General features: G+C 43.7%; 1 protein-coding gene across 1 annotated transcript in view; it reads left to right on the forward strand.

Annotated features, from left to right (window-relative positions):
- The window catches only part of PDIA5 (protein disulfide isomerase family A member 5), a 136,639-nt gene that overhangs the window by 43,546 nt on the left and 67,309 nt on the right, over nt 1-25,784 (forward strand). The window contains exons 6-10 of the mRNA XM_048869818.2: nt 4,316-4,408; nt 5,968-6,028; nt 12,645-12,712; nt 19,765-19,856; nt 19,964-20,035. Of these exons, the coding sequence (XP_048725775.2) occupies nt 4,316-4,408; nt 5,968-6,028; nt 12,645-12,712; nt 19,765-19,856; nt 19,964-20,035 (386 nt within the window). The remainder of the gene's footprint in view (nt 1-4,315; nt 4,409-5,967; nt 6,029-12,644; nt 12,713-19,764; nt 19,857-19,963; nt 20,036-25,784) is intronic.

The raw sequence follows: 25,784 nt of genomic DNA on the forward strand, positions 1-25,784 counted from the left end.
GGGGATGGGGAGACATATGTGGATTAAAAACAAATGTTGGCTTTTGCAGTTTGTGTAGGAGGCGGCAGGGAGAGGGTAAATTTCACAAACAGCTGTTTACCAAAAAAAAAACCAAAAAAAAAAAACCCTTTAGGTCATTCCGTCTCTATGCGTCTGTCAGCTACATAACCACAAAAGTTGGATATGATTACCAAGATAGAACCAATGTTAAATTGTAATGTAGTTTACTTGCAGGCTGGTAACAAATATGTTGTTTTGCCATGAGATCCTGTCAATGGCAGTGTGTAACTAATAGTGTTAGCATTTTGGAAAATACTTTCTCTGTTGTTCTAAGTGCCGAGATATGAGCTTTAAAGGGAGATGAAATGGTCTTTTCTCTGATCTGATTATGGCAGCCTATATTCATATGGATCTGCCCTGAGCACAGCGGGAACAAAATGACCTCCTTTTTCCTCCTGGAGATTTCACACAGACCAACAGGAAGCAAAATTCTATAGGGACAATGAAAGAAGGAAAAAGACTGTCAAAAATTCAAATGAATGTGTGAATTTTGGTGCAGCAGATTAAAAGCTCTGTAGGTCAGGCAGACATTGCAGAGCTTGCCCCGAAGAAGCCCTGGCAGGGAACCTACATCCTAACCAGCAACATGTCTTCTGATCCTGGTGCTGGGCCCTCCACAGCCCTGCCACTGCACCAGATCCAGACCTGCAGTAACATTACCTATGCAGCTTTGCTGCAGCTCCTCCATCCAGCCCTGCAGCATCTCCTGCTTTCCCAGCAGGTTTAGTCTTCTGAACGGGGATTCTCCTGAGCACTTCGTAGACTAATGCCCAGACTAACACCACGGCATTCACTTTTCCCTTTTGCCTCGGGCCAGGTTTTGAACTGGAGATGAACAAACCTGCAGAGCTCGATGCATGTGGGTTACATGAACTTTCACTGTGAGATCTGTGCTTACTGGCTGACTTTCAGCCCACTCCTGCATGTTCCCTTTAAAGCCAGTATTTCCCAGGGGATGTATGTTTTCTATCTTTGAGATGGGCAGAGGGCTGAATCTATGGTCCTCCGGGAGCACTCTGTGTCTACTATCCTGTCTTCAGTCCTTGTTGGGTAAGGGCACTTGTCTTCCCACCCTGTTCAATAAAGGTCTTGGCGGAGGCCAGGAAGCACCCCATATCCCCTACAAATGGTGCCGCAGCAAGGGACAAATGGTTCTGCCGTGCTGGCTGATGGGCTATGGTAAACCGCAAGGCATGCGCATACCCCCAAAGGGATTAGTGTGCTGTTACTAGGGAGAGGAGCAGGTACATTCTGAAACATTATGGGCTGTTACTTATTCTCTCAGCTTCTGCTGGGAGCTTTCCCCATTTCCACTGCCCTATTTGGCATATCTTTCTTGGGCCTCCCCTGACCTTATTGACTGGATTACATGGCCCTACAATCCACCCTGTCCACTGCCTACTGAAGATGAGTAAGCAACTCATTGATGACCCAAGGAACGGGGTATCTGGCCCTGGTGCAGATGAAAAGAGGTTATCCAGGAACCATCCTGCCGCCATGTTCAAAGACCATACTCCTTATTACCAGTTTAGTGTCTTTAAAGTTAGCTTGCCAAATGCATCAGTTCAGCATCAGTCCATTATTCAACATGATTTTCATAAACTTTCTCACTAGCTTTGCTACTCAGAGCAAGGGCTTTCTCCCTTAAAGCTCATCTTCTCTTCCTATTTCATCTTGCATAGGCTGTGATATATCTCCCTCAGTTGCATTTTGGCCATGCATCTCCAAGTACTTTACAAACACAAACTACTAAGTTGTGCAGTACCCCAGCTAGGTAGGTTATTGTACCCATTTTACAGATGGGCACACTAAAACACAAAGAGGGTAAGGGATTTATTCCACATCACACAGCAACTCAGTGGCAACAGAAACCAGGATTTTTTTTCATTCCAAGTCATCTGCTTTAATTGATTGACCATGCTGTCTAACTTGTAGTCTTCTGTAGCGTAAGGCCAGGATGCCATAAATGCAGGGTTGGAATTTAAACCTCCACTGCAGGATCTACCTGAAAGGGAATTTTCTCCTGTTCTGTAAAGGATAAAACTTGTTAAAACACAAATCTCTTCAATAATAGCAAAGAGAATACACAGAAGTGCTAGTCCAGTAAATTAGTCCCGGTATTATCTGTGAATCAAGTTTGCTCTTGCAAGTCCGTGTTTAAAACTGAAAGATTTATGTGTCAAATCTAAAGGATAATAAGCCTCTTATTAGAATCCTGATTCATTATAGTTTACTTTCCATAATATGGCCAGTTAACAACCAGCTCATATGGGGCTCACCACTGTGCTGGGGAGCCTGGGTCCATCATAGAATCATAGAATAACAGGGTTGGAAGGGACCTCAGGAGGTCATCTAGTCCAACCCCCTGCTCAAAGCAGGACCAATCCCCAATTAAATCATCCCAGCCCGGGCTTTGTCAAGCCTGACCTTAAAAACTTCTAAGGAAGGAGATTCTATCACCTCCCTAGGTAACGCATTCCAATCATGTTGGAACATGGTTTGATCTTGCAATATAGAGTGGAAACTAGGTTCCTGAACTGTGCTACATCTGTGCTAAGTTCAAAGCTTTGGTGTGGTTTGAGAAAACAGTTAAAGCACAACTTGGTCCTGTCTGTGCTACGAGATCAAAGTGTGTTTTTAATCACAGTGTTTGTGATGGACTCTCTGACACGGTGGGTGGACCTTGTCCAGATCTCCAACCCTAACCTGGGAGTGCAGGAACCCTTGTAGTTGCTTTTTATGTTCTTGGGATTAAAAGGTTTTTTTTAAAATGCACAGGAACTACGGAAGCTCCACCGAGCAGAGGAATGAGTGGAAGGCAATATGCTGCGTGCCCCTGCCAGAAAATATGACACAGCGTCTTTTTTTTTGGCTGCGAGAGAGAGGCTGGATGAATTAAATCCCTTTAATCCTTCATCCTCTCATGGAATCTGTTTCTACATAGCTGAACTTGGCACATGGGAATTCCTGAAATCATGCTTGATAGCCGTTAAAAGGTTGAACCCCCTACCTCTTCCCCTGATGTATAATTGAGATCTAGACACAGTTCTGGCAGCTCCAAGAGAGAGCAGAATCTAATGTATTGTTCTTAACTGCAGAAGATCTCTCTCTCCCTTTCTCCTACTCTTTCACTTGCCCTACCTCCCCCGCATGTTATAGAGCCCTCTTTCAGCACTGGTCAGGGAGGTTATTGCCCGCAGCTTCTGAGTATTATCTATGCTACAGTTACAATGACATTATAAGATGGTTTGGCCTGTCTAGATGGGACCCATCTCTGTTACCACCGTGGTAATGTGTGTTGCTTCTCCCAAAAGTGCCTGAGTAAGTAAAGTCTCCTTACTCAGCAGATCTGCTCCCTAGGTGTATTAGGAGGTCTGTCTGCTGACTTGAGTAACTAAAATACACAGATACTGCTTTTCCCTCCTCTGAGCCTTTCAGAGCTAACTGGGAAGTAGTCGCAATCTTTCTTCTTGCCCATCACGAATAGATTGTTGTACCGAGTTCCAGTCGGTTACACTGTTGCAGCCCCACTGAAGGCAAAGGGGTTGTAAGAATGTCACTAAGGCCTTGTCTAGACCGGAATAAAAGGTGGGGTGTTAGCATATGTCGGCTAACATGTCTGAAAAGTCTAAAGTAGACAAATCTTCAACACCACCTAAGCTGGTTGAGCTCAAACCTAAACTTTAATTTGACCAGCTGAGCATGTACTAACTATGTGTGGCTGTGAGTACACTAGACTTCTCAAGTGTGAGCTGCTTGAATGGAATAAGAATCTGTCTCGAAGGCAGGGAGGAATCTTAGCCCACCAGGCCACGGACCAGCTGAGGAGCTGCTTTACAGACTCTAGTTCCGCTGAAGTAGTCTACTGTGGTCTGGAGGATCCTTGCAGCAGTGTGTCCTCTAACCGGATCATGCCCATCTCTTGACCTCTTTCTGCCCTGGCTCCATCAGCTGTATGGAGAGAACAAGCCCTGCTGACCTGGGATATTCATGTCATGCAGGGAGTCCATGCCTTTGAACAGCCCCTCAACTCCAGCATCTTCCACCCTTGTTCAGATAAACTGCATCAGTTCCACTACCCAGGGTCCCTCCGCTGCATTAAAGGGTATGGCTTTAGGGCAGAATGGCAAAAGCTGTTGCTGAAAGGGAAGACAAAAAGTCAGCTTAGCGGAAAAGTGGCATTTGGGATGGTATCCCTTCTGTTCTGCTAGCAATTATGTTTAAAAGCCCCTTGTTGTCTTTCCATTCATCGCAGTCAGTGGTGGCCTTTCTAAAGGATCCAGAAGGAGCTCCATTGTGGGAAGAGGATCCCGAAGCCAAAGATGTTGTGCATGTTGACAGTGAAAAGGTACTTCAACCAGATACATGAAGTGTGTGTCTGTATTTTTAATGTAATGTCAGTAAGAAATGTGTGTGTGTGGGAGGAGGTATTGTTTCATATTCTCTGTGTGTATATAAAGTCTGCTGCAGTTTCCACGGTATACATCTGATGAAGTGAGCTGTAGCTCACGAAAGCTCATGCTCAAATAAATTGGTTAGTCTCTAAGGTGCCACAAGTACTCCTTTTCTTTTTGCGAATACAGACTAACACGGCTGTTCCTCTGAAACCTGTGTGTGAACTGTTTACAAAAGTGAGCAAGCACCATTATCCCCCTTTTCAGAAGAAGAAACTGAGGCACAGATTGTTTAAGTGACTCTTCCAAGTTCACATCTCACATTAACTACAGAGCTCAATCTCCTGACTCCTTTCTCTGCTGCAGCATGCTGCCTTACTTTTAGTGAATTGTAAAACTGTTGGGGGTATTGCAATAGTACAACTGAGATCGGGGCCTCATTGTGGTAGGAGCTGTACACCCAGTAAGTGACCAGTCCCTGCCATGAGGAGTTTATGTCTAAATAAAGATGAGAGAGACAGGCTGGGAGAAAGTAATGCTATTTTCATTTTGTAGGCTGACAATAAAGCACAATGAGATACAGTGATTTTCCCGAGATCATGCAGGGAGTCTATGGCAGAAGCAGGAAATGAAACCACATCATCACGGTGCTTGCCCAGTGCTGTGACCACAAGACCAGCCTTCCTCTCAGTTTAAGTGGGAAGGCTGTGAATATGTAAAATTTTATTTCTCGTTTTGAAAAGCCAGGGACATTGCAGTGGTAACTGTGCCGTCTCCAGTGATGATCAGCTTGGTGTTTTGTATGCTTTTCCAGTCTATTGATTTTAAAATTTTAATTGATTGAACTTTAGATGGTGCTTCATAAAGAGCCTTTTCCATTTGTAGCTTTCATTTTTGATATAAGGAACAGTTATTTTGACATTCAGTTTTTGTAAGAAGATTAATTTTTAATGTTCACCTTTTTGTTCTCCATTACAAGCTCTCCCAGGGGTCACATTCAATTTAAAAACTTCATCTGGTTTTACCACCATACCGGCACTAAAAAAATCTATTCTCATGGCCTCTCATGGCCCTGCCTAGGCTTTCATAGTGTGGAAGCTAAAGTAATTTTTTTTTATTGAGTCCAGCTCCTTAATGAGAAATCAGAGTAGTTTTCTTTGAGAGGATCTGGCTGGAAAACGGGTCTATTATCCTATAGCTTCCAAAAGCCTCTAGTGAGAGTCGACAGGAGTGTAATTTCTACATCCTATCACTGAAAATTTCTTGTAAGGTATTTAGTGAATGAGTCCTGTGGTAATTTGTATTAACTCGTTCTAAGCCCGAATTGAGTGCAGAGAAGTGATTCAAGTTTTGGCTTTTTACAAGATTTTTTCCCCCTTAGATAACGAAGCAAACCAGGAGAAGTCTTTAATACATTATTTGCCTTTTAAAGTTGAACACAGATAAAAGTGACTGTGGCCTGATGCATGTGTCTATTTCATTGATAACGGTTTTTGTTTGGTTTATACTTTAGGAATTCAGAAGGCTTCTAAAGAAAGAAGAAAGACCTCTTCTGATGATGTTCTATGCCCCATGTACGTGATCTGGTATTTCCTGTCAACCTGTCACTGCTGTGGCTGATCAGCTATCATCCCTAGCCAGAAGTGTTCTCTGAGTGGTGGTTTTCCCACCACTTTCTTCATTTATTCTACTTTAGTGGCTAATATTCATCTGTATTGCACTGTACAGCCCTTAGTATTTGTCTTCTGGTCTCTTTCCTCCTGGCATCCACTCTATCACTCCTCTGGCCAATCAGTCTTTTTTTTAATTTGTTTCCCTTTTCTTTCCACAAGTCATGCCTCTTTCCACTGCCTGCTGGTATTGGTCTCAGTCACTACACTTTCACATCACTTTCTTACTACTTGTCCTGTCTGGTTTTCTCATGCTCTATTCCTGTTTGGTATGCTGAGTGCATATGACTTAATAACGCATATACTTTTGTGTGTGCCCAGCACTCTGCCCTGTACAGTACTATGGATGCATGTGAATACTGTTCATGTTTTTATTTACTTTCTGCAGTGTTCTTCTCCGTAGCCCATGAAAAGCTGGTCTCAGGAGAACAGTGAATCCCCAGAGGAACTGGGGCTCTGGCTGCAGCTTCATATGTCCTTCCTCGTGTCAGGCAGAGGGGACGGAGTACTGCTCAGGAGAGCTGCATACATGATATAACATGGGCTGCTGGGTAATTGAACCCAAGTTGCCAGGGTCCCTCAAAGTGTTTGGGGAAGAGTGTGTCGGGTGGAGTTGTAACAAGTCATGACTGACAGCGGTGTGATACCTTGACATTGTGTTGCAGTGTGGTTATGTTTGCGTTGTATCAACGCCCAGTGACTGAGTCACGCTGTGAACATCGCTGTGTGTGAATGTTGCACTGCTGCTATTTGGTGGCTCCTTGCAATTCCATTCAGCAACCTAGAGGCTTTCAGCTCTTTAACGCTCAGCAATTAGAGCAATTACCCACTTGCAAGGCAGGCAAGCTAAGGAAAAGGGAGCGCTCACGTGATCCAAGATAGAAAAGCACTGCTGCATTAGCCTTGGTAGTGGAACTGGTGATGAGTTAGGTGTCACTTGCAATTGGGTGGTCATTGCTTTGCTGGGTAAAACTGAGCATCCCAAGGCAGCATTGTCTGTGATTTCCTAATGAGTGGCCCAAAGTGGTTTCCTCATCCCGGGTGTGTAATTCTACATTTAGCCCCATCTGAGCTTTGCTAGGAACTGCCTAGGACTTGGTCTGATAGCTCAGTAAAAGAGTGCATTTCCCTTACCACTGCAGCTTACCCTCGGTCCTTTCTTTTATACTTTATGTGTGTGGAGAGATTCTCTGGTTCATCTCTGCATGGCCTTGCCATGTTCCGAGTTGCAGCATGTACTGTAACTCCCAGCAACTGCCTCCTGCCTTGCGTCCGTGTGAGATGATATGCCTTCCCTAAGTCTGTAACTCGTTCCTTTAGGGAGATTCCTGAGTCCCAGAACACTTTCACAGTTTATCTCCTTCATTAATAATTGTTTTCCACTACCAAGTCCTTTCTTGAAATGTGCATTATCTGACCCTTAATTCTCCTTGAACTGTTTCCCTAGACACGCTGCTGATTCCAGTCTTGCTGCTTTGGACCACCTGCTAGTTTTCGCTATTGTAATGCTTTTGCTGCTCTCTAAACTTCTACGAAGAACCCTACTTATTCTTTTTTTACCTGCCTTTGATTTCACAATCCTTCATTCCCTCGTCTTTTATTTAACATTAACCTTTTGACTTGGTTCTCTTCCCACTCTTCTACCTCCCTTCCACTGTGCCACCTACTCAAGAAAGACCAAACTCATCCAGCAGTCACATTATAATACTGGTTATCAGAATGTGCAGATACTGATTGCTGCCATGTGGTGTGGATGGAACCTTTTGTAGCCCTGACTGAAGTCTTGTTACTGGAAAAGGGGAATCTGGATCAGTCTCTTACAAGCATCCCTGTGTTTCACAGTGGTGTTACCCAGTGCTGGAAGAAAACTTTACCTTTGATAAGAATGGGGTCCCAGATCCCTCCATCTGGGATGGTACCTGACTGAGATCTGCAGTGCTTCTAAACTTCCTTGGAAGCAAGTTGTACTGTGGAGATATCAAAGACTGTGAAATCATCCATTTTTGCTACATTGTGGCAGACTCACAGGCAATTAGACAGCTTCAGTATGTTCTAGTGAGTGGGAAGATGAAGGTATCTGCAAACTGCTAAATAAAGTAATTTAAAAATCTAAGAATACAGTGATGCACACTCAGAGCTATTTGAGGGGGGTGGGGGCGTGAGGAAAGGCTCATTTTCCTTAGAAGAAATCAGCTGCCACATGCGAGCATTGATGGTTGTTACAGGCCTGTGCAACTAAGCCAAATCTAAACAACTAGCAGGTGGACTAATTGGAGACCAAATTATTTGTGGTATAAATCCAGTTCACTGCGAGATTATTGCAGGAAGTGGACCTGACTTTGCAACAAATGAAGGATATTTATAGTACTGGGCTTCCAAAATAGAAGGGTTAGTGAGCACTGCAAAAATTGAAGTGCATCTGATTTAAAAATTCATTCGAAGGCATAAAGACAAAATGCAGGAATAAGCAAATGGCAGAGACCAAATTTGGTCAGGGGAGGAACAACACAACTGAGATGTCCGCATATTAGAGGTGCGGGATCAAAAGCGTGGTGTTCTCAGCACAAGATGTGAAAGAAGTACAGAAGCAAAAACGTGTCCATACAGCTGGAGGATATATCTCATGATGATGACGACAAAAATAATTTCTTGATTGGGTCTCTTGACTATATTTACAAAGTGATGCAATCACATTCAGTGTTTGTTAGAAAAAGATCAGTGACTGTTCAATGTTAAAATAAACCCTATCCTGTTTCAAATACCTGACACAATATGAGCCCTTGTGACAAAGCTGCACTGAGAAGTCTGTATAAGGACTGATACTAGTTGATGGAATTTGAAATAGGGTAACAGGGAGTCCACAGCTGAGAGATGGTAGATGCAATACAGCATGGAGTTGAAGGTGAGGATCTCAAAGCGGCATTCGTATATGGTGTGTTCTGTGAAGTTTGGAGCTGAAGGGAGTTAGGCAGGTGGGCTTTTTGAAGGTGGTAGGAGACCAGTGCATGGTTGGATTTTAGGAAAGAATCTAGAAGAGAATGAAAAGTTAAGGTGGGGACGACGGAGGTTACTAGCCAGGACAGTCTGAGGCCCAGAGGGCTGCTGGAAGGAGTTTGAAGTATAGAGCAAGAGACGTCAACGTTGGTGATAGGACAATGAAAACGGCTTGTGGGAGGAAGTGACTGACAGAGGATGCCATTTGCTGGCTGTTCAGCAGACTGCATGACAGTGGTTGATGCCATTCATACCTCAGTGAAATGGAAGGTGTGCCATGCGCATTATGAAATATTCTTAACTGGCACTGATTAGCCCCCTTGTACCAATCTCAGCCAAGGTCAGTCTCATGCCATGGGTGGAATAGCCATGGAAACTTGAATCCTTTTTCCTTCTCTCCTAGAGGATGTTCCCCCTGGTTGGGGTTGAGGCACACTGATGTGGGGAATGCTGAATTGCTGTTGCCAAAATCTCCCCAGAAACATTAGCAGATTTTTTGGGGTGATCTCATGCAGTGTACAGGGCAACTGCCTATTCTTTTTCTCCTCTTCGCTGCTGGCTGGAACACAAATGCTGACTACTGTCGCATTGCAGTCCCAGGAGTCATTCAGATAAAAGTCCCTTTCATCTGACTCAGAAGAACTTAGTCACGTCTTCTCCCTCATCTCAGTTTACTTGGCAATGGAAAAAGCTGCTGGTTACAAGGTGATTTATTGCTAATCTATTTAAACCTCCTAAGGCATCATCTACACGCAGCTTTTTAGCACATGCCAGTCCCATGTCTTCTCTCTCCCTTTTTTGCTAGCTAATCTGCCTTGTCTGACATCTGGAGGATCTTCTTTGAACTATTACCTTTCCTAAGTAATCAAATGAGCACTAGTGTTTTTTTAATGTCCACTTAGTATGTTAAGGGAAGGGTGCCTCCATTAAATTTTTAAGACTTGTTACACTGGATTGAATCAGAGGTGCCCTCATTTTTCCATATTAAGGGCCATATTCTGATTGCTCTTGCACTGGAGTGCAAGTGTGGGAAGACATACATGGCCTTGAACTTGGATCTTGACAAGTGACTTTTAAAATGTAGGGTAAGGCCCAGATACATATTGGACCCAGCTCAGTGGGAATATTGAGTGTCTAGGGAATACAGGATCAGGTCTTTTAATTGTAGACCTGTGTGTGTGGTTTCAGTTAAAGGGACACTGAGAACTTGGTTTAGGTCCAGAATTTAGAATTAATTTGTTCTTTAAGTGAGGGGAAGAGGGAAGGAAAAAAATATTTTAATAAATGAAGAGAGATGTTCTGGTGAAATTTTGGGGGGAGATATCAATAACTGTTTCCAATTTTAAGAATTTTTATGAATTATCCTGACCCCAAACACAACACCACTGTGCTACTGCTGGTGGAATCAGAATGTGAAACTATCCCCGATAACGTCACGGCTAACCTGGTGGCTGAACTTTGTGACTTTGTCCTTACCCATAACTATTTTACATTTGGGGACAATATATACCTTCAGATCAGCGGCACTGCTATGGGTACCCGCATGGCCCCACAGTATGCCAACATTTTTATGGCTGATTTAGAACAACGCTTCCTCAGCTCTCGTCCCCTAAAGCCCCTACTCTACTTGCGCTATATTGATGACATCTTCATCCTCTGGACCCATGGAAAAGAAGCCCTTGAGGAATTCCACCATGATTTCAACAACTTCCATCCCACCATCAACCTCAGCCTGGTCCAGTCCACACAAGAGATCCACTTCCTGGACACTACAGTGCTAATAAACAATGGTCACATAAACACCACCCTATACCGGAAACCTACTGACCGCTATTCCTACCTACATGCCTCCAGCTTTCACCCTGACCACACCACATGATCCATCGTCTACAGCCAAGCTTTGCGATACAACCGCATTTGCTCCAACCCCTCAGACAGAGACAAACACCTACAAGATCTCTGTCAAGCTTTCTTACAACTACAATACCCACCTGCGGAAGTGAAGAAACAGATTGATAGAGCCAGAAGAGTTCCCAGAAGTTACCTACTACAGGACAGGCCTAACAAAGAAAATAACAGAACGCCACTAGCCGTCACCTTCAGCCCCCAACTAAAACCCCTCCAACGCATTATTAAGGATCTACAACCTATCCTAAAGGATGACCCAACACTCTCACAAATCTTGGGAGACAGGCCAGTCCTTGCCTACAGACAGCCCCCCAACCTGAAGCAAATACTCACCAACAACCACATACCACACAACAGAACCACTAACCCAGGAACTTATCCTTGCAACAAAGCCCGTTGCCAACTGTGGCCACATATCTATTCAGGGGACACCATCACAGGGCCTAATAACATCAGCCACACTATCAGAGGCTCGTTCACCTGCACATCCACCAATGTGATATATTCCATCATGTGCCAGCAATGCCCCTCTGCCATTTACATTGGTCAAACTGGACAGTCTCTACGTAAAAGAATAAATGGACACAAATCAGTGTCAAGAATTATAACATTCATAAACCAGTCGGAGAACACTTCAATCTCTCTGGTCACGCAATCACAGACATGAAGGTCGCTATCTTAAAACAAAAAAACTTCAAATCCAGACTCCAGCGAGAAACTGCTGAATTGGAATTCATTTGCAAATTGGATACTATTAATTTAGGCTTAAATAGAGACTGGGAGTGGCTAAGTCATTATGCAAGGTAGCCTGTTTCCTCTTGTTTTTTCCTACCCCCTCCCCGCCCCCAGACGTTCTGGTTACACTTGTATTTAAACTTGGAGAGTGGTCACTTTGGATCAGCTATTACCAGCAGGAGAGTGAGTTTGTGTGTGTGTTTTTTGGAGGGGGGTGAGGGGGTGAGAGAACCTGGATTTGTGCAGGAAATGGCCCACCTTGATTATCATGCACATTGTGAAGAGAGTTGTCACTTTGAATGGGCTATTACCAGCAGGAGAGTGAGTTTGGGGGGGGGGGGGGGGGCGGAGGGTGAGAAAACCTGGATTTGTGCTGGAAATGGCCCAACTTGATGATCACTTTAGATAAGCTATTACCAGCAGGACAGTGGGGTGGGAGGAGGTATTGTTTTATGATCTCTGTATGTATATAAAGTCTGCTGCAGTTTCCACGGTATGCATCCGATGAAGTGAGCTGTAGCTCACGAAAGCTCATGCTCAAATAAATTGGTTAGTCTCTAAGGTGCCACAAGTACTCCTTTTCTTTTTGAGTATGAAATTGATTGACTTGGATGAGTGAAATGCAAAGCCAAACCCAAATGGCAAAAAAGGTAATTCTCTTAGAGATGTTAAATAATCTCAGGGGTTTAGTAAAGTAGGTAAGGAATAAAAAGTTATTTTATTTTTTTATCTCAGTGTTCTTTAGAATGTTTTGAGATCTGAAGCTGTTTTTCAGAAAACATTTAATCTTTCACTGTTTTGATGTGCTAGATTTAATGTATGAAGTAGTGTCATTACTGATATATGATTTGCCTTGTCTCCCCCCCCCCCCCTTTTTCATCAGGGTGTGGTGTTTGTAAGAGAATGATGCCATCTTACCAGCAGGCAGCCACAGAACTGAAGGGCACATATGTAAGTGAGAGGATGACAAGATGTACAAATGTCAAAAACAAAAAAACCTTAAGTTTATCATCTGAGTATTTGACTATATACATATTAACTGAAGCAGGAAATTTTAACTGATTTCAGGTTGGAGGAGAAATATTTTAAGCAACTCCAAAAAAAAACAAAACAAAAACCCAAACCCAACTCCAAATCCTTTCACAATGTTTGGCCTTGATTTTTGTCCTGTGGATCACAAGATTTTACTCATTTACCTCCTATACAAAATGTGACTCTTGCCAGAACAGGTTTCAGAGTAGCAGCCATGTTAGTCTGTATCCGCAAAAAGAAAAGGAGTACTTGTGGCACCTTAGAGACTAACAAATTTATTTGAGCATAAGCTTTTGTGAGCTACAGCTCACTTATGCTCAAATACATTTGTTAATCTCTAAGGTGCCACAAGTACTCCTTTTCTTCTTGCCAGAACAGGCTATTGTGTTGATCCCACATACCCACACACTTAGCTTTAAGTAAGTGTATGTGCGTAATCCTGTTGATTTCAATGGAGCTGGTCATGTGAGTAAAGTTTAAGGAAGAGTTTGTGGGATTAGAGTCTAATAGTCCTTTTAGTGTGGTGTCCTGTCTATGAGGGTACATCTGCATTGGAATGGGAGGTGGAATTGCACCACGTGTGGACGTACCTGAGCAAGCTTTGATCGAGCTAGCTCATTAAAGTAGCAGTGAAGCAATGGCAACGTGGGTGGTGACCAAGTACGTACCCAAGGTCCTGGGTGGGATTGCATTTGGGCAGCTAGCCTGTGCTATTTTTAATGAGGTAGCTAGATTAAAGCTAGCGTGGGTATGTCCATCTGAGCTGCAGTCACATCTCTTGTTGCAGTGTGGACATAATCTGAGAATGACCAAAACTGGATGCTTCAGAGAGACATTTAAATTCTTATAATACACCTAGTTTTATAGCAGGGAATCATACTCTGGTGGGAGGGCGAATTCCTCCTGACTGCAGCTGATGATGAAGTTCTATGTCATGAAGGATGAGGATGGATTGATCTTGTAATTTTACCTTAACTTTTATAACTGCAGATAATGTTCGTATTCATAGCAATCATATTTAGAATGTCATTAAAGTACTGACATTGGTAATATCCTGCAACAGTGAGTTCCATAGGTGGGTTATATGTTACATCAATAAAATTGTTACATCAATAAAATTTAGCATTGATCATAAAATCATAGAAATGTAGGGCCGGAACGGATGTTGAGAGGTTATTAAGTCCAGCCCTGTTCACCTAAGGGAGGACCAAATAAACATAGAACTTCTCTGACACGTGTTTGTCCAACCTGTTCTTAAAAACTTCCAATGATGGGAATTCAACAACCTCCCTTGGAAGCCAATTCCAGAACTTAACTACTTTTATACGTAGAAAGCTTTAATCTAACCTAAATCTCCCTTGCTGCAAATTAGCCCATTATGTCTTGTCCTTCCTTCAGTGAACATGGAGAACAATGGATTTTCATCCTGTCTGTAACAACTTGTAACACATTTGAAGACTGTTATCAGTCCTTCCTAAGTCGTCTTTTCTCAAGACAAAACATGCCCAGTTTTTTTAGCTTTTCCTCATAGGTCAGGTTTTCTAAATCTTTTATTATTTTTTGTTGCTGTCTTCTGGACTTTCTTCAATTTATCCACATCTTTCCTAAAGTGTGGTGCCCAGAACTGGACAGAGTTCTCTAGCTGAGGCCTTACCGGTGCTGAGAGGAGCAGGACAATTCCTCCATGTCTTACATATGACACTCCTGTTAATATCATTTTGGGGTGTATTAGCCTTTTTCACAACTGCAGCAGATTCAATTTGTGATCCACTCTAACCCCCAGATCCTTTTCAGCAGTACTACCACCTAGCCCGTTATTCTCCATTTTGTAGTTGTGCATTTGATTTTTTGCCTTCCTGAATGTAGTACTTTGCACTTGTCTATATTGAATTTCATCTTGTTGATTTCAGACCAAGTCTCTAATTTGTCAAGGTCATTTTGAATTATGATTTTGTCTCCAAGTGCTTGCAACCCCTCCCAGCTTGGTGTCATCTACAGATTTTATAAGCATACTCACCCCTCCATTATTCAAGTCATTAATAAAAATATCAAATAGTATTGAGCTGAGTACTGGCCCCCACAGGAGCCCGATAGATACACCCTCCCAGTCTGATAACGAACCATTGATAAGTACTCCCTGAGTACAGTCTCTCAACCAGTTGTGCACACACCTTGTAGTAATTTTGTTGAGATCACATTTCTCTAGTTTGTTTATGAGAATGTCATGTGAGACTGTGTCAAAAGCCTCACTAAAATCAAGTTATATCACACTGACTGCTTCCCCCTACTTGACATCCTCAAATAAGTCACAGGGAATGCTTGGGTCAAGATTTTATGTACATATAGCAAAGAAATTCAGAGAGGATCTGCGTTCGTGGGAGGCAAAGGAAAATGACTGAAGGAAATTTGGATTAGAGCAGAGTTTAAGCAGAGTTTGGGTTCCTTCTAACAGTGTGTCATCATTCAGGTTGTCACAGATGGCAGGCTATGCCCCAGAGAGGCTGCATGTGGTAGAGCAGAGAGGTTGAAGCCTTGAGTTTCATTGGCAGGGCCGTTCCAGTCAGTATATCTTGTGAGCATTAAAAATCCTCACACTTGCATGCTCCCCCAAGTAGCTGTTCTGAAACTCTGTAGACGCATGTGTTAAATGCTTGTTTGCTTAGGGCTACTTTCACTGAGGTTTGCTTGCATTTCTTAAGGGGAGAGTACTACCCTTGAAGGTATTTTTATAAGAATTCTGGTATGGCTGAAGAGCATTAAAATTCCACCTGTTCTATGGTGTGAGTTCCACTGAATTAACACTAGGTTCCTCTGTACAAGACACCCTTGTCTGGCAAGACAGGTGAATTGTATTGCTTCGGGACTTCAGGTATACAGGAATGAGATACATAAGGATCCACATGTGTAACCAGTGCTGGAGGGCTCCCTGACATTTGATCATTTCCTTCTGCTCTTTAGAACAATCTTTCAGGAGTACCATCTGAATAACCCTGTGAGACTGAATGCTGGGGTCCCAACACCACAACAAGCTCCATGCAAGCAGACACCTGGGCTGGGTGGAAAGGTGCTGAAGTCAGTGGGACTTCATGTTGGCACAGGGGGCCTCTCTGCACAGATTCAGCTAAGAATTAAGTCTTGATCTGGCAACTCTCTGTAGATCGGTGGTCACCAACCGGTCGATCACGATCGACTGGTTGATCCTAGAGGATCTCCCAGTCGACTGTGATCTCTGGTGGTGTAGCATGGTTGCCGCTAAGGCAGACTCCCTGCCTACCATGGCCCCATGCCACTCCCGGAAGTGGCCACCGCAGCCCCCGAGGGGGGACAAGGGTCTCCCTCCACTCCCTGCTCCTGCCTGCAAGCACCGCCCCTGCAGTTCTCATTGGCCGGGAGAGCTGTGGGGACGGCGCTTACAGAGAGGGGCAGCATGCGGAGCCATGTGGGCCCTGCGCCCCCCCGGCCTGCCTCCCGGTCTGGGGTAGGCAGGGAGCCTGCCTTAGCCTTGCTGTGCCCACCGCCTACCGGGAGTCGCCGGAGGTAAGTGCTGCCTGGTGGGAGGCCGCACCCCAACCCCCATCCCTGAGCCATCTCCCAGAGCCAGCACCCCCTTGCCCCTCCTACACTCCGAACCCGCTCCTGCACCCAAGCCCCTCCCAGAGCCCCCTCCCAGAGCCATCACCCTGTACCCCTCCTGCACCCCAACATTCTGCCCCAGCCCATAGCCCCCTCCTGTACCCAAACTCCCTCCCAGAGCCTGCACCCTGCACCCCCTCCTGTACCGCAGCCCCCTGCCCCAGGCTCAGCCCAGAGCCCCCTCCAACACTGCGAACCCCTCGACACCAGCCCAGAGCCCCCACCCCTCCCACAGCCCAGCACCCTGTCCCAGCCTGGGGAAAGTGAGTGAGGGTGGGGGAGAGCGAGCAACAGAGGGTGGGATGGAGTGAGTGGGGCGGGGCCTCGGGGAAGGGGCGGGGTAGATCCTGCGTTGCTGTTGATTCAAAAAGTGATCTTGGGTGTAAAGAGGTTGGAGACCACTGCTGTAGAAGGTGTTGTTTCCACACACAAGCTCAGTCCTTTGGTCTAAATTCAAACCCAATTTTCCATGGATTAACGTTCCTCTATTATCTAACTTTTTCCATATATATTTCACCATTTCTAAAATTAAGTGGACTTTTAATTATACTGCACATGTCCCAGTTTTTCCATTGTGTACTTTAAAGCAATAATGGCCTCTGGGTGAGGTGTTTCCTGGCAGTTTGTGACTGGCTTGGGTAAGGTGAGTGTTTGGCCTTTTAACCCAACCAGTCATTAACTGCCAGGAAATGCCAGGCTCTGAGGCCATTATTGCTAGGAGAAAGCATGAAAATATAAAATAAAATAATTGCCTATTTAATAAGTTGTAAAAATGAAAAGGTGAACTGTACGTGACATTGGTTACTGTATTCTGCTTGTGAGTCTGGTCTTTTTGCTGTCAGTGCTGTGGCCAAGAGGAAAGCTAGATGACATTTTCACTGTTAAAGTAGGTTCATAATTCACATTAAATTGCACAACAGTGCAAAAGGGAAAAGACCAGCTCACAATTTGAATGGGGTATCTTTGTCCTGCAATCGGGGTGAATTCCAGTTAATAACTGTGAATTCCTGTAACTGTCACCCTCTGGCCCCAATTCGGCAAAGCATCCCTGGTTGGCAAAGCACTTAAGCACATGTTTAAGTTCCCATTGCTATCAGGTACTTGCTTAAGAAGGCCCCTAATAAATTTGTTAGTCTCTAACCCGGCTGCTACTCTGAAACCTTTCCTGGAGGTTATTGTGTTAGCACATGTCATGTTTTACTTTATTGCATGGGATCAGCAAAATCCAGGAATGTTTTAAAATACCAAAGATTACACATTGCGTGGAAGTTTTGATCTCATCTTTCTCTTGGAATTCTTAAAGCATATATTATGGCAAATTTGGCGTCACTTCATGCTCCCATTAATGTCCATGGGACATAAACCGTTCGCTTAGAGCGATCATGTGTCCCTGAAAACCAAGGGCCAGATCCCCAGCTTGTGTAAATGATTGTATCTTAATTGAAGTCAGTGGAACGACAACAGTTAACACTAGCTGGCCCCAGGAACGTCCTTGTGGAGTCATGGAGTTTTCTGAGCTCGTGTCGCTTACTATTTAAGTGAGAGCTTTGGCAGCTTGACCCTCAGAAGAAATGTAATTAATCAGCCTAATTCTCCACTCCTTTGGCCTGTGTAGTCATTTATACCATGCAGAGTTACCATTATGATTTGGTAGCTTGTTACACTTACTCTGCATGTGTGTAAATGACAACATGAGATACATGGAGAATCAGGTCCAGAACCTGTAGGGATCAAGTAAAATCGGTCATTGGTGGTTCAAAGAAAATGTATAAAAGTAAAATGAACAGAAGGCTGATGTAAGGCCTGCTCCTTTAATCTGCCTCTTTGAGTTTGCTGGAGTAGGTGTGGAGGAAAAGAGACAAAAATGTCTCCTTTTGTAACTCTCCAGTACATTCTGAGTAAATGCTGACTGACCTTCATGTGAGGATTTTGTACTGAAGATTTATTTCCAGCTGGCTCTGAGCACATTTAGTCCATGCAGTTTGCTGCAGTCAGGAAACTGGTATTAAATTCTGATGTGGTATTTCAGCTGGAAAGAGAAAATCCTGTTTTCAGAGGGGTTTGGATTAAGCCCCTGGTGCTAAAATGATTTAAACCGTCAATGCCATTAAAATGGAGTAAATCTTGGAATTGTACCTCCAAGTTGTGAGGTGACCTCTGTGTAAGTCCCATACCCACAGAAATGCATAGTCAGTCCCATCCACTACTCTCCCGTGTTTTGAAAGTACATGAGGGGTAGTATGGCCTGTTGGTTAGGGCACAGAATTGTGAGCCAGGAACTCCTGAGTCCTAGTGTCCATTTTTTGTCACTGACTCACTGGTGTCTCTGTGCCTAAGTTTCCCCATCTGTAGAATGGGTATCATGCTCACCTGCCTCACAGGGGGATTGTGAGGCTGAGTTCACATTTATGAAGCATGTAAGCACTGTGAGTTGTTTCTAGACATCATGGATACTTGGTATCAAAAGGCAGGCCACCCCCTTGCCAGGCATTGGTTATAATGGATGTATACTTACTCCAGCCTCAGCACAGGGGGCTGGACTAGATGACCTCTTGTGGTCCCTCCCAGCCCTATGTTTCTGTGATTCAAAGTGAGGATGGATGAGGGTGGCTTTGTTTGTTTAAAGAGATTCATGCAGCTCAGAGCCCAAACCCATTTCTGGAAGCCTCTGAGGAAGGACTCCTTTCCTGTTGCATAAAATGAAAGTGAGCTCTATTTTTAAATTGCAGCAATGTTGATTTATACACCCCCCCCCCCTTCCCCGAGTGCCTTTTTAAACGACAAAGCCATTGCTCAAGCAATTGGGTTTTCTGGCCTTTAGGTGAGACTTTAAACTGGCTGCCCAAGTGGAAGCCAAAGACGTGGGGCTAGAACTGCTTGTATCCTAGCTAATGTCTGCATGCTTCCTGAGCTTTAGTACTTAAGAAACAGAATAAACCTGTTCATCCTGCCACTTGAAATGTAAATATACGGAGATGGCATCAGTAATTCTATAGAACAAGTCCCCCTTGGGTACTTCTATTAGATGGTGCATATAAATATGAGTAATTGTAGCAGAAAACAAGGAAAAGCAATAAGCTAACTGGAATGTTTCTTTACAAGCTGTATATAGTAGGCAGGCTCTGATCTCTCGTCCATCAAAGCAAAACCAGAGTAATTCCACTGACTTCAGTGATGTCTCTGTGGCTTTGCAGTAAAATGAGCACAATCAAAATCTGTCCAGGACTGTTAGTCTGGGCAGTTTGTTTCTTGTTTTGAATTTGCAGTGATGTCCTGTATTATTGGGAATAGCAGGAGGGCAAAGAAACAAATGGTTCTGTTCTGATCTGATCTTGCAGGTACTTGCAGGGATGAACGTCCACTCAGCTGAATTTGAAAAGATAAAGGAAGAATACAATGTCCGAGGATACCCTACCATCTGCTACTTTGAGTCAGTCCTTTTTACTACTTCTTTAGAAATCATATGTTAAATCATAATTTCATGTTCCTCCTTATTTTCCAGCACAGGGACTAAATCACATTTTGTTGCATTAATAGGAAAGGAAAGTTCCTGTTCCACTATGAGAACTATGGGGCTACTGCAAAGGATATAGCAGAGTGGCTGCAAAAGTAAGGCATTGAACTTTATGTACGGTACAAAACAATCCAGTCCCCTTCCTCCCTCCCACACTTCCTCCTCTCCAAAGACCGAATAAAACCACACCACTGATGTTGACTGAACTGTTACAGGTTAACTCTGATTCATGTTTGTTTTCAGCATGCATGCCTTGTATTTTACAGTTGCAGTGTGTTGCTAGTATGAGGTTGTCTGTGACCTATCTGCTGCAGACAAAAAGGTGTGCTGATCTTTGGGTTTCAATTCCAGTTGAAAATGTGAGCCTAAATTTTCAAGTATTTTGGATGTTTCCATTTTTAGTGACCAACTTGAGACACCTTTTTAAGGGGCCTGATTTTCAGAAGCTGGGTGCCTCAGCACTTTTGAAAACAACGGGCCCCTTTAAGGTGTCTCCTGTTGGTCACCAAAAGTCAAGGCACCCCAAATCACTAGTCACTTTTGAAAAATGAGGCCATGATCCCTATGATGGATATTGGGTTTTCTGCCTTGCTAGTGGCAGTGCTTATATCATGCTAAATATTTTTTGGCTTGTTGGAGCTTTGTGGGAAGCATAGTTGAGTCACTATAAATTTTTTAAACACACGTTTTGGCTAGATCTTCAGCTAGTGTATGTTGGCGTAGCTTCAGTGATGTCAGTGGAGCTACTGGACATCGCACAGATACTGTGGTGATGAGGAAGACACAAGAACCTACATAGAACAGACTAGAACGCCAGTTTACAGCAGCTGAGGACCTAGCCCATGGATTTTATCAAAATTTGAGACAGTCAGCAATTTTCCCTTTGCCTTCCCTCATCCAGTATGTTCTCCAGCACCATATTTTCCAAATCTTGGTCGATTCCTGAATAGAAAATCTTTGCCTCCCTCTTCGTTCGCTCCCCTTCATCTGTTCGCTACACTTGAGGTGTGGGGACCTTGGGGCATTCACAGCAGTAGGCCATTTGGCCTGGACTTGCTGATACTTCGCTACACTGGTACCGCAGAACGGAGCCTTGGCAGCATGCCGATTCACATCAATGGGAAATCTGCATTAGGGAGCGTAGGACGCTGAGGTTGGCTTGAGCCCTACCGTGTGAATCAAAGAGAAGTTTGGCTTTGGTCTGTAAGCCTCTTTCAGTCCATGAAGTCATCAACATTGAATGAGTAAGACAGCAGCTCCCTTAGAGCAAGGATATATGACTTCATCACCTGTACCTTTTATGCCTTTCAGGCCTGGAAGGATGTGAGTTATCACCTGGCTACCACATGTGAAACCTTAGACGTTTGGTGCTTTTTCAGTCTGCCCACATTACATCCAGATAATCCCTGTAATGTGTAGTGCTTTTATATGAGTGCCATGACAACTCGTGAACACTGCTACTGGAAGCAAAGCAGAACAGCTGCAAGCTCTTTCCAATGATGATGTCTGTTAACAAGCCACTGTGGGCTTTGGCTAAAGACAGCTGTTTGTCCTCACTTAATTTTCACTACATGCTTAATAGTTTCTCAAAAGACAATCTGTGCAGAAGCTTTCTTGCCCCTCTTTTGTAATCAATATAATTTTTAAAAAATCACATGTAGAGATTAAAAACACTTGGATTTTGCCAGTAATTGATGTTGCAATTAAAATTGTGTATAGTGTGAGCCTATCACATGCTCAACATGATATTACACAGAGCGATCTGCAGTACAAGTAGCCAAATGCTATGGCCAGGGCTTAAAAGTGTAATTAAACAGCTTCAAGACATACGTATTTTAAATATACAGCACATATGTAATTGAAAACTCTCAGCAAATAACTCACCTCAGGTTGATCCTGCTCTTTGCAATATCTGTTTCTTAGGCTATGTCTGTAAGTGGAGAGAGAGAGGAAAGTGGCTTCCTTTATGAAACAGAAATGGGGTGAAGCAATCGGTGAACATGCGTACCCAATACATGTGCCCACACCAGCTCTTGGTTCTAATATCCTAGCTCCAGATGTCGGGAATGCTCAGACCTGAGTCCAAACTTCCCTGCTTTAGTTGCCTCAAGCATGAGTGAGGGGGTGTGTGTGTGTGTGTGTTCGTGTGTATAACTTCTGAAATAAGATGGTTTGAGGTTAAAGAAAGCCACTGCAACAGAATCTCTCACATTAGGGAGCTACTTTGGTACAGGCCATTCTGTATTCTGACAGTGCAGAACAGCCGGGATGTGTCCTTACCAGAATGTCAGTTGTGGCTGGTGGTAGGTCAAGCCATCAAGTATACTGAGAATCCGGTAAAGACTTGTGAGCCGTAGAAAATATCAATAAAATTGTGAAATATAAATATATCCTCCAAGGGGTTGCCTTGCCCCCGCCCCTTTTCTCAAAAAACTTGCTTTCAGTTTTTGGCCATTCAGTCGCCTGTCCTAAATGCTGGTGGGGAAACAGTAATTTGATTTTTGGGGTCACGAAGCATGGGGGGAAAGGATTGAGTCAGCCAGGGTAGTTGTTTTCCTTCAGGATAGGATTTAATAGTTTGTAGAATTCCAGCATCTTTCCTACTCCAGACTTCAGTTTCTTACTCTGGAGGCTTCTACCTCATCAATCTGCAGATATTTGACCTCTCTTATCTTTCTAATAGACACCCAGAGAGAGTGGACTGCTATCTCATTGAGCCTTAAGACATTTTTATGAGGATGTAGAGGAACCGCAGTCATACAGTCTCCCCCTGCACGCTGCGTGGTTAATACATTTGATGCTATCCTGTACATCTAGTGCTGTAGCACTTCTGCAGCCTTTCCTATTCTGATGATACAATGCATCTGTCTTATTAATGGCATTATATAAATGATCTTCAGTGATGTGCCCACTCATGCTCCCCTCCCTAGTAACTACCACCAGGCCCAACTCCTCGCAACTGATTACTGAATCCATCTCTTCCTCTTTCTTTCTCTCTCTCTAACACTTGGTTCCTAAGCTCCGCTTTTTTCAGCTGCATTGGTCCAGATGCAAACTGTCTTGTTCTTAGCTCCTCTCACTGGCTTCTTTTTACCTCCTGTTGGGCCCCACTCAGACACTCCACTGCCGAATTACAGTACTCCCCTCGTCCCTAGTTCTTCATTTAAATAGCCCTTGATAACCCTTCCAGACTTCTGTCATCCACTGTTTTTAGCCACTAGGTTTGCCTTGCCCCTTAACATGCCCCAGATGCTTAGATGAGATTTCAGCCAAGCACTGAGGTGTCTTCTCTGCTGCTATCTAGCCTTACTAACTTGCACACAGAATTTTAAGTGAGCCAGCCATGTGGAACTCCTTCTCCCTAATTTACTAATTAGGTCCTAAAATAGATTATATGGGCCTCCAACACTGCTTTCCTTATGTTCGTTATTTCCTTACGTTGCTATTGCTAATGATTTTTATTATTGCAGCATCTAAGACCTCCAATCATGAACTTGGACCCTATTTTGCTAGGCACTGTACAAACACAGAACACCAAGACAGTCTTTGTCCCAGAGAGCTGACAAGCTAAGCTAGTGCCTTCATTAATTAAACTGCCAGATCCTCTCACAGAGCAGGTAAAATTCTGCCCGCTAATGGGGAACAAAAACTCCCCATCAAAATTCTTAAAACCACCATGTGATTCTCTTAAAAAAAAAAATCCCTCTTTAAACCCTACTTCTGCCAGGACCTCTCAAATCTCTCCCATCTAGCACTGTTTAGGCAAGTGGTTTTTCTGATAAACCCTTTGTTTTACAGTTACCTGAAGCTCCTCGCCCACCGCCTCTCCTTTTGTCTGTTTTGTCCTCCTGTTGGGCTCTCTCTACAAATTACGTTGTGAACTCTCTGGGCAGGCATTGTCATCTTCATTTGTCTGCACAGTGCCGCACACAATTGGGCCCTGATTCTTGATTTGAGGTTCTTAGATACTATTAGGATCAAAAAAAGGACATGGTGCATCTCAATTTACTATGTAATATTTGGTATTCTTGGGTCATACCTCTCCGTATATGTAGGCAAAATCCACTACCTCTGTCTGTCTCTTTTTTACTGTTACTAAACCATCTTTTTGTCTAGAAATGACAGCAAGACAAGATAAATGAGTTATATCCTCCACTTCCCATTGCATGTGCCAGGCAGCTGAAACAGTAATGCATTTTAATCAAAAATAGCAATCTGCTTCCATCAGAGATGAGCCAGATCTGAACTTTGCTCAAGTTTTTAAGAATGTTTGGTTCCATGTTTTTAATTCAGCTGGTTATAACATCAATAAAGTCTGGATCCAAATGTTCCTGTGTTTGTGTCTACCGTATTATCAACAGCGTTTTAATAAATGTCAAATTAGTACCGCTCTTTGCATCTTCCAACTTCTGTCACTTTTCCTTCTTCCCATTACTCCATCATCTGCTGTCTCTTTACGCTTCCGCAGTGTCAAAGTTTGACTCAGACTCACAATTTATCAGACCACTCTGTTTTATTAGCAAAGCTGCTCTGCTAATACATTTAGAAGTGAGCCCCCCGAGTGGGGCTTGTGTCTTTTAATTTATACAGTTTTTTGGAGAACAAGTTACAGAGAAGTTACAGACAAAAGAAGAAAAAGATTTTAGTCACCACCCTTCGAGATCCCTGAGACCAGTCACGTATCTTCAATTACGTGCCACCCTTAACAATCTCCTTTAACAGCTTCCAGTTAACTTAACTAATTGCCCTTCACACCTTCCATTCTGATGCCTGCTTCTTAGACGTGCTGGCTCTATCTTAATTGCTTCTCCATTCAAAAGCTAACTGTCCCTACGTGTGCTCCCTCAGATACTTTGTAACATGTTTTGGCATGCCCTCTCTTATACAATGTATCCAGCATGTCCCCTTATACAACGTTATACTTATACAATGTTATACTTCCACAGCAGCATTGTGGAGTGCACCACCGTTCTATGCAGCTGGGCTTTCAGTCTCAGTGGCATACGCTAGTCAGACATAACACCTGAGATGTTGTTCCACGCTCTTCTAGCATTCCCCAGGCTGGACTGTATCTCACGTTCAAACTCTCTGTCTTCCATAATCCAGCCACCAAAGCACTCGACCTGATGAGTCTGATTAAGTTGTACTCCTTTAATCTCTTTATCCAGTTTTCCAGTGGCATATTTACTGACCCACATGCCCTCTGTCTTAATGATGCTGGTTTTCATCTCATGACTGCTTAGCTGGTCACACTGCTGGTTTACTATTTCCTCCAGGTCTTCTTTTGAGTATGCCCATATTGTTGTCTCATTTGCATATAGCAGCTTCTAACCTTTTTCCATTGGGATCTTCCTGCTGACGTAGTCACCAGTATGATAAACTGCCATCTGCCACCTTCTATCTCTTGTGTACGTTTATGGAGGGGAAGAAGGATAATCTCCAGGTTGAGGCATTGGACTGGAACTCATGAAATGTGGGTTCAGTTCCCAGCTCCGCCATAGGCTTTGTGTGTGTCCCTGAGCAGTCACATAGTCTCTGTGACTCCGGTTCAGCAGAGTTCGTAGGCATGTGCCTAACTCGAAGCAAATGAGCATCCCAGTGAAGTCTGTGGGACTTGTCACGTATTTGAGGTTAATATGTGTTAGAGTCCCTTGCTGAATCAGAGCATAAATGCCCAGTTGTAAGGTGCGCTGGTATTATCTCACAGAGGTGTTGAGGATAAATCCGTAAGTATTTGGGAGCTACTCAGATGGGGGCCATAGATCACTAGAGACAGAGTCTTGGCACAAAGTCCTGAGACCACCCCCATCACTTTACCTCTGTATAGGAGTGCTAAATCCAGCA

This window comes from Caretta caretta, chromosome 11, assembly GCF_965140235.1.
Source record: "Caretta caretta isolate rCarCar2 chromosome 11, rCarCar1.hap1, whole genome shotgun sequence".
Taxonomy (NCBI): Eukaryota; Metazoa; Chordata; order Testudines; family Cheloniidae; genus Caretta; species Caretta caretta.